This window comes from Amia ocellicauda, chromosome 6, assembly GCF_036373705.1.
Source record: "Amia ocellicauda isolate fAmiCal2 chromosome 6, fAmiCal2.hap1, whole genome shotgun sequence".
Taxonomy (NCBI): Eukaryota; Metazoa; Chordata; class Actinopteri; order Amiiformes; family Amiidae; genus Amia; species Amia ocellicauda.
In genome coordinates, this window is record NC_089855.1 from 4,297,476 (window position 1) to 4,306,606 (window position 9,131).

General features: G+C 47.9%; 1 protein-coding gene across 2 annotated transcripts; it reads right to left on the reverse strand.

Annotated features, from left to right (window-relative positions):
- Positions 1 to 337: 337 nt before the first annotated feature.
- On the reverse strand, positions 338 to 2,734 carry mrpl16 (mitochondrial ribosomal protein L16). 2 transcript variants are annotated; one of them, XM_066705821.1, is made up of 5 exons: positions 2,474 to 2,734; positions 2,138 to 2,293; positions 1,894 to 2,042; positions 1,225 to 1,518; positions 338 to 897 (listed from the first exon to the last, which is right to left on the reverse strand). In XM_066705821.1, exons 2-5 carry the CDS (start codon positions 2,232 to 2,234, stop codon positions 706 to 708), a joined length of 732 nt encoding a protein of 243 aa, XP_066561918.1. In that variant the 5' UTR covers positions 2,235 to 2,293; positions 2,474 to 2,734; the 3' UTR covers positions 338 to 705. The 2 variants fall into 2 exon arrangements, with proteins under 2 accessions (XP_066561918.1, XP_066561916.1); XM_066705819.1 differs by having other exon boundaries at positions 2,138 to 2,209; positions 2,474 to 2,730.
- Between the last annotated feature and the right edge of the window lie 6,397 nt (positions 2,735 to 9,131).

The following is a 9,131-nucleotide window of genomic DNA, read 5'->3' on the forward strand; positions in this document are numbered from 1 at the left end:
CGCAGGTTGGACTTCAATAGAGGAAAGCCAAAACAAAATTAACCTATGAAATTTTGTTGATTTGCAGCAGTTACATTACAGACACGGTTCCAATGTTTTAAAGTGTTTTGTGCCATTATTGAACATGTACACACTTGCTGTGATTCAGGTGTTTTCAGTGTCTGGTCAAGTGTAGTAAAGAGTGGTGAATGTTTATATGCACTAATCAAAGTGGCCAGTTCACCACCAAGTTAGTCTGAGCCCCACAAAAACAACAAAAGCAACTATGAAGTCAGAGTAACATTGCAAATAACGATGAGAACATACTGGTTGAGAACATACTGGTGTACGCAACCGATTTAATGCAAATGTAGTTTTATTCAATTAACACAATTGTATGTATCTTCTTGAAAGATTTTATTGTTTTTTACTCATTTTTTAAATACAAATCTGACCACAGGGGTTCCTCTGCTGAAGGGATGTAGGGACCCATCTTCAAACCAGAAGCTCAGAACACCACTGCAGGTTGGACAGAAGATCCAGTCCGGGCAGCTGTACATCGACCATTGGAACAACAGTGAGCTACAGTGCGCCATCCACCCAGCAAGCCCTCTTCTCTGATCTCCTCCTGCTGCACAGTGTGTACTCAGTTCAGACTCACAGGTCCAGCCAGGGGGAGTGTGGTGCACCCAGAGCAGGAGTGGGGACTCTGGCCACGCCGCCGGCTCACACTCTCTCGGGCAGCCGGAACTTGCCCGTGTACTTGCCGCCGTGCCGCAGGTCGAAGGGGCTCAGCACTTTTCGGATGCCCAGCATGTTGCTCATGGCGACTCTCTGGAAGGTCCAGGGGTTCTGGTTGCTGAGCTCCCGGTCCCTCTCCTCCTGCTGCATGGCTGCCAGGCTCTCCCTGCTCACCACCTGCACACACAGCAAACCAGCACAGGTGATAATAGGCAACACACAGAGCAGGTGATTACAGAACTCGCAGGCAGGGTGAGCTGAAAGAACACAACATCAGGTAACATTGTGTTTTATCGAGTTATAAAGCTTAATCAACTCGCAATGAATCAGTGACGCTCAGTCCTGGTCCTGGAGACCCACAGTCGTCATCAGCACAATAAAATGTATTCTTATCCATGAGCACCTAATGTCCGAGTTATCCGTCCCGTTTTCCTTTTAGACTGTGGGCCTGCAGGACCGGAGCTGTGCCACAACTGTAAAGACTAGACTGTAAAGCATCCACACCTTGGCAGGGAAGGGCAGTTTCTTGGCGACCTCAGTGAGCACGGGCTTGACCTCATCCAGCTCGCAGTGGCCGCCCAGCTCCAGCACCAGCCGCCCGCAGCGCACTGGTGTGACGTAGTGGTCGATGGCGCCCTTGCCCCCGCCCATGCGCTGGCCCAGCCCCTTGCGCGTGATCGGCTTGTAGGGCGCGTTGACCCGCCAGCAGGCGAAGGTGGTTCGCGGGTCGATGCGCCTGTTGATGGTCAGTCTCATCATCTCAAAGTGGCCCCAGTGCAGGTATCCCCCGCCCAGCGCCTGACAGACAGACAGACAGACAGACAAAAACAGAGAGAGAGGGAGGGGGTTGAAGCTTACATGTTCATTTCAAGGTAGACACAGGTGGTTACGTGCAGTGGCTTCTGGACAGCTATACATTACAGTGGAGGGAAGTCTAACATTCACCAAGAATAATACATATTTGTATACAAGAACAAGGCAGGATTTCACAGAATGCTCAAAACACCACAAGGTTCTGAAACCAGAACTATAGCAAACGCACAGCTGTAAATAATGCAGCAACATTCGTTTTCATACAGACACAAGGACGGCAGCAACTCCAATGAGAGCCACTACTGACACAGATGCCCCAGGGGTACACTGTCCTGACCCGCCACTGGCTGCAGGACTCACCACGATGCCATACTGGCCGCGGGTGAAGGTGTTGGCTGCCTGGGCCGGGCCTTGGATGTCCCTCAGCTTCTTCATCTCCTTCTTGGCCCTCTTCAAGTTGGGAATCTTGTTGACGAACTTCAGTTTTGTGCGCTCTGGCAGAACCACATCTACAGGCAGAGGGGGCAGGGGGGTGTCAGTCAGAGTATAGGTGCATCGGTCGGGTACGAGTCAGTCACTGTGTCAGTGCACCGGTTAGTCTTACCACTGAAGTCAGGGGGAGGGTCAAAGGTCTTCAGTCCAGCCGAGAGGACCTTCAGTGGGTTCTGGAAGAGCCCTGACCAGAGAGAGACGTTCAGCATGTGCACTGACTACCTCCCCGACACACCAATTGGTCTGGAGAGGCCACAATGTGTCTACACTGTACAATGGGAATATATAGAGGAACCCTTTAGATACCACGGCAGCAAAGTTCTTCTGCACGGCTATGTTATTCATATGATGTGAACACAATATTATTCCAATAATCATATATTTTAGCTATTACAAATGCATACACTTTATCCATCTTCACGTCGGATGGAGAAACACAAACAGATACCTGCGCCCCCCATCCGCGCAAAGAGCCCCACAGAGGCGGACTTCAGCAGCGCGATCATCTCCGTGCAAAGCCCTGCCTCCACTGCTTCAAATCCACGCCGTCTGTCGCCTCTTCCCGCCACGGGAAACACTATCCGAAGAAAAGAAACTGGGCTTTCTGCTTGCAAGTTTCCACGGTGCTCATTTTTCACGTTCTCGCCCACAAGGTCGCCGCCATTTTTAGCCACAGATCCAGTACGTCTCCAAAACGGTCCCCGCTGGTGCAATGAGTGTATATGGTTCCGGTTAACAAGTGCAAAATACTTACTTGCCAAAGTTATGGTCAATTAGAAGTCATATACACATTGCAATTAATAATGCAGAAGAGAAGAACACGACAAATAATAAGAATATACATTTTATTTGATATATTAATACTAACACTAAACAAACATATGGGAAAAAAGGACAAATGTGTAGGTTTTTGTCTATGGCTATAACCAGTGCAATCTTTATAATCAAGCACCACTTCTGCCAAAAACCACAGAGATTTCAGATAGTCTTCTAAAATAAATGCTTGTAAACGGCTGAAATTTATCTAATTTATCAGCCAGGAGTCTGTTGTCTCAAAGTCTAAGTATCCCTTCCCCTTTCTCAGTCAAATGAGCCATGACACAGAGCGGAGGAGAGGAGCTTGAGCAGTGTGTTTTGGGGTGTGTGTGTGTGTGTGTGTGTGTGTGTGAGTGAGTATTTGTGTAGGTGCATTTGTGTGCATGTGTGTTTGTGTGACTGGCAGAACTCAACTGCCCCCCCACTTCTCTCTAGCCCCTGTGCCTGAAAAGTGCAATTTTTTCAGTCATAAAAATATAATCAACAACTTTGTTTCCCCCTGTCCTTGAAATGTGTTTTACAAGCATGTTGTGATCCATACTGAATCTGTTGTTGTCTTTGAGAAGGAGATGTAGCATCTAGAGTCAGCCATTACAATTCCAGGCTGGTCCCTGACCCCTGACCCCGACCCCCCAGACCACCAGCAAACCCATTACAACAAAGGGGATTCATCTGCTATTCAACGGTTCTGTCACCGTACAGGTTCAAATTCAAATTTCTGAAATGCGATAAAACCTGCTTCCTAAAACAGCAGTGCTATTGAGATGGTTAAGATGTAAGGGGATTTTGTTTTATATCAAATGCAATGTTGTAAGTTTAGATCATTTTAAAAGGTGTGATTTCGACAAGGTGGGTTTGGAGTGGGGAGGCTGGCCAGAAGTTGGTCCTGCTTGTACTCAATTAAAGGAGACCTAAAACAATGACAATGTATTTTATTAGGTGATAATAATTATGTTTCTGAAAGCATGGGGATAATTATTTTACAGTGTCTTGCAGCAGAACAGAGCTGTGTGCAATACCAATTACTTTGTTTCTGGAATTGTCCCATAGAGTTCAATTTAATATAATTGTTACTCTTCCCTCTGTGTGCTTGTGCACTGAAGTGACCCATGGACACATCTGTCCTGCTTTTCAATTAGCTTGTACTGAGACAGCGACATGTCCCACACGAGGCCCACTGCACATGCTTGGGGTCACCTGAGGAGAAATGATGGTCACTCCATAGTCCAGGCAGCACAATAATTAAAGGTATCCAAGCTTACCACTATGGGCTGTATACAAAAAATAAAAAAGTCTTTGATGAAAGTCTGTAAACTTGTGAAACAATACTTTGCATTGATGCTGATTTAGTCTGCATCACCTATAGACTTCCTCTCTGTTCTCTAAGGACACTGTGCTTATCAGGGACTACACTGCTCTCTCTCTCAGAAACTGCAACACAGGACAGTGCAAGACAGGACCGACAGCTCCCCAAGACACCTGCCAGACTGTTGCCCACTGCCAGCTCTCACTGCACAGGTAGAGACATCAAATATGTCAATTTCTGATATTGGTATATGGCTACTACTTCTTTAGCATTGTTACTTTATAGTGCTATAAAGGTACTATGCCACAATACATATTCTGAGCATATTTAGATGTGGTGAATTTCATACATTTCTCTGGAAACAAACTTATTCTGTGGTTTCTTTAGTGTTAGTAATGTTGATTGTTTTAGAAAACGGGGTGATGGGTATAATCTTTTCTGCTACTGCCATTCATTTCTGTGAACTGGAAGTCAAAACATGAATGAATGAAGAGGTAACACTAATCTTTCAACAGCAATTGAACGACACAGCTGGGCAAATTCAACAACTATTTTGTGATTCTAGACAAAAGTCGAGTCCAGCATGTGTGTATTTTTTCGTAAATGCTGTTCGGTGTACTTTCCGGCAGGGCTGCCTGCTGCGGAGGTGGGATGGCGTTCCCCCTGTTGTGTGCTCTCCTGCTGCTGTATCTCATGGACCCCTGCTGCCCTCTGCCAGACCCACCCAGCTGTGCACATCTGTTCTACCGGCAGCAGGTCCTACAGGGGCTGGGGGACGAGGCAGGGCCACCCCTTTGTCTGAACACCTCGGGTTTCAGCCACGCAGTGCTCTATAGCCCAGATCTCAAACTCCCACTCTATGTTGCTTACCTGCTGGACAGAGCATGGAACTGCACCCCCCCAGCCAGCCCCAGGTAAATAATAATAATTACTGTTATTATAATAACCTTATTTTATAAAGTACCTTTAAAGCAATATCTCAGTGTGATGTACGAGTTTCACCAATACACGTACACTGGGAAGGAAACAAGAATAATATACAATGTAGCATGACATAGGACACAATAAAATACACACACACTCACACTCACAGACACAGATGGACACACGCACACAAACACAGAGATGGAAATACACACTCATTCACAGACACAGACAGACAGGCACACAGACAGACAGACACACTCACTCACTCACAGACACACACACACGCAAACTGTAAAGCTGTGTGTTCGCCTCCCCAGTCCCCCCAACCCCCAGTTGCACTCTGGGCCTCTGTGTGTGACTGCCAGTATATTCTTATCTGCTTCTTGCTTTCCCGCTGTTGGCAGTTATCAGTCGCTCACACGGCAGGGCTCAGTCCTCTCGTGGCTTGGTTTCGCTCTCACAGATGTCTTTATCTCGGCCCATGTTGAGTGCAGGGCTCAAACCAAAGGGGAAGTGTGATGCTATATTTGTTGGCAGTGTTTTTCAAATGCAAAATAATGTTATATTTTTTTATATCTAACACTCTTCTAAAATAGACTCATCATTCCTGACAGATTGAGTTTTCTCAATCATCTGAAGCCTTACGAACCCTGTGAAAAGTGGCCAATCATTGGCTCACAGGTCCACCTGGCAATGAGTTCTGGCATGAGCACAGACAACACTATTCCAATAGTAGCAGAGTGCAGCAGCAGTCAGTCAGCGCCCTGGACTCTGGAGTGGAGGTTTCTTCCAGGATTTCTCTGTACTTTGTTGCATCCATTTTGCCCTCTATCTTTAAAAGGTTTCCAGGCTCTGACGCAGAGAAGCATCCACATAGCATGATGCTGCCGCCACCATGCTTCATGGTAGGGTTGGTGTTCTCAGGATGATTTGGGGTGTTAGGCATGCGCCAAACATAGCGCTTAGTGTTGAAGCCAAAAACCTCCATAGAATCTTCCTCTACTTGGTCTCAGAGTCTCCTACATGCCTTCTGGCAAACTCTAGCTGAGATTTGATGTGAGTTTTTTTCTCTTTTTTTTTCTTTTGATTTGAATGTTCCTTTGTCTTCATTATGTAGATTTTGTTATGAATTGTACTAACCAACTGTGGAATCTCCCAGAGACAGGTGTATTTAACCTGAAATCATGTGACACACCTTCATGCACAGAGGTGGACTACATTTAACTAATTACATGACTTCTAAAGACAATTGGTTTCACCACAGCTCAATCAGGTGTGGCACAGCAAAGGGGGTAATTACTTACACATTAAATTATTTTCTGTTTTGTATTTGTAATTCATTTAGAATACCTTGACATTATGGACATTTTCTGTGTTGATGAGTTGCAAAAACTCCTGATTAAATCCATTCTGATTTAATGTTGTAATACGTTGAAATGTGGAAAAGTCCAATGGGGGTGAATACTTTTGAGAGCCACTGTATATTGCAACAATTGTAAGTCACCCTGGATACAGGCATATGCTAAGAAATATAATATAAATAATAACAATCTGGTCATTTTACTTCAGGAACATTTATGCCATGAAACAACACAACTTTACACTGCTGGCACACATTTTATAAAGTTGTTTTTGCTGAGTCCCTTGTGTAGCTGTACATGGGCTCCCTGTTGCACCCTTTGGGAGACCAGGCTGCAGGGGATGGATGCAGGTTCAGCTGTGATCCTGATTGTGACAGAAAGCCCAACAGAAGGTGTCTGCCATGGGCCACTGTTCATGAGGCTGATTCCTGCTTCTCCTTTCTAGCAGGTGAACCGGAGCAGGGCGGACGCAGTGGACAGTGCACTGGAGTTGCTTAGAGAATATGAGCCAAGCGGCTCCTCTCTGGTCTCCCTAACACCACTCTGTGGGTGCAGAGAGCCAGCGATCTGCCTGGCCCAGCCCCCAGCTGCCGTGGTGCACCTGCACAGAGACATGGACCCTGGCGCCTGGCAGAGTCACCTGGCCACTCTGTCTGCACGGCTCCAGCTCTGGCGCTGCGCTGTGGCTCATGTGGTCAGCGGAACAGCCCCCTCCTCACACAGGGTGGCATCTAGGAAGGGAGCGACACCCCTACCCAGCCACTTGTGGAGCGCCCTCTGCTGTCAGTGCAGAAACGGGAGCCTGGTCTCTGAGGCACACTGGCTTGCCAACGGCCCTCCTTTCAGCCGGGAAATCATGACACTGAGGAGCCTGGAGGAGAGACTCAGCAAGCAAGTCGCCAGGAGGGTGTCTGTGTTCTGGGCTGGGTGTGCGAGGCCAGCGGGCAAGGAAACTGAGCGAGAAAAGGAGGAGGAGGAGGGTGAGTGGGAGAAAAAGGGTAAGGAGGAGGAGGATACACTGTTACCAAGCACACAGCACCAGTCACCACTTCCTGGCATGGCTGGGATGGCAACCCCGGGTGCTAGGGGTGCAGAGAATGACCATATGAGCAAGAGTCACTGGGGGGATGGAGAGGAGCCAGGCCCAACAGAGGCCAAGACAAGAGTCAGGATTATAAGATCTATCCCGGCCAATGAAGACCGTCTCAATCAACCACTGCTGTCGGCCTTGAAGGAGCCCCTGAGGACAAACATGACCAGATTGGCAAGAGTGCTGTGCTGTTATGTCTCCAGACTGTACGCCAAGATCAGAGAGCACGCAGCACTCGAGCTGGACCCTAAGGGGGGCATTCACCCCCCTGCAGATGTTGCTACATACAAACCAACAACCACAGCACAGATTGATATCGTTACTATGGGCAGCACTATAACCGACATCTCACCTCATTTGAATACAGAACATATTGCATCTGACGCCACACAAGATGCTGATGCCACAGGCAAAACCACAACACAGAGTTTAACAGCCGATTACAGCACAGCCACGGCTCCCAGTCAGACCACACACTCTGATATGGGAGACATGAGCACACCAGTGACAGTGGGGACCCCGGAGCCCACAGACACCACCACCCTGAGCACCAGCACTGAAGTGAGCTTATGTCAGCTTGAAGATAGTGAAGAGGAGGAGGACGAGGATGAGGAATTTCCCTGGATGGATGAAGACCTTGAGGAGGACTGGGAGGAAGATGAGGATTCCCTCGGTGAAAAGGAGGAGGAGGAGGAGGAAGAGGAAGAGGAAGCAGAAAGAGAAGCTGAAGGAGGTTATGTGTTTCTGGACGGGCAGGAGTGGGACGGATATGATGGCAAGTTTGACATAGGTTATGAGCTTGATATTTATGACGACCACGCCAACTGCAATTCCACCACAGCCTACACCACGACTCCACAGTCCACCGCAGAAACCACACAGGACCAGACCAGCACCAGCCCAGGCTCCTCCACAACCACGACTGCACCGACGACCACTGCAAAGACTACAACTTCCACGACCACCACCATCACCACCACCAAAACTAAGGAAAATGACAATAATAATAATAATAATAATAATGAAAAAGATACTACTGGTCAGAACAATAATCCTTTTCAACAATTTGGTTCTTCCAAAGCAGGCTTGCTCTGGGCTGGAATTGTTGGTACCGTCATCTCAGTATTTGGTGAATTGCTTGGAGCTGGAGTAGCCACAGGGGTGGGCCCTGGAGTAGCCACAGGGGTGGGGGTTGTAGGTGGTGGGGGAGATAGGACGTCATCCCTACCACCTGATGCTACACCAGAAACATCACCATACCCTGACCCTGGAGAACAATTTCCTGGGAAGACAACAGCGCAAACTTCAACAAAATCAACACTTCCCTTTGAGCCAGGAATACCAACCACATCACAAGCACTCCCCACTGAGGAAGCAGGGACTCCATCCACACCCACAGATATCACAGCAGCCCCGGCCACGACTCTGGGTGTTGACCCCAGAGGGAGCACGTTGACCCCTGCCATGGAAGAGGGAGACTCCAACAGTGTAACACCCAGACGTGAGAAAATCACCATCTCCTCATCAATATCACCAGCCACACACACAGCTCAGCCTACAGGAACAAATGTCACCTACAAGGTTGGCAGTGGCACTGACTCTGCTC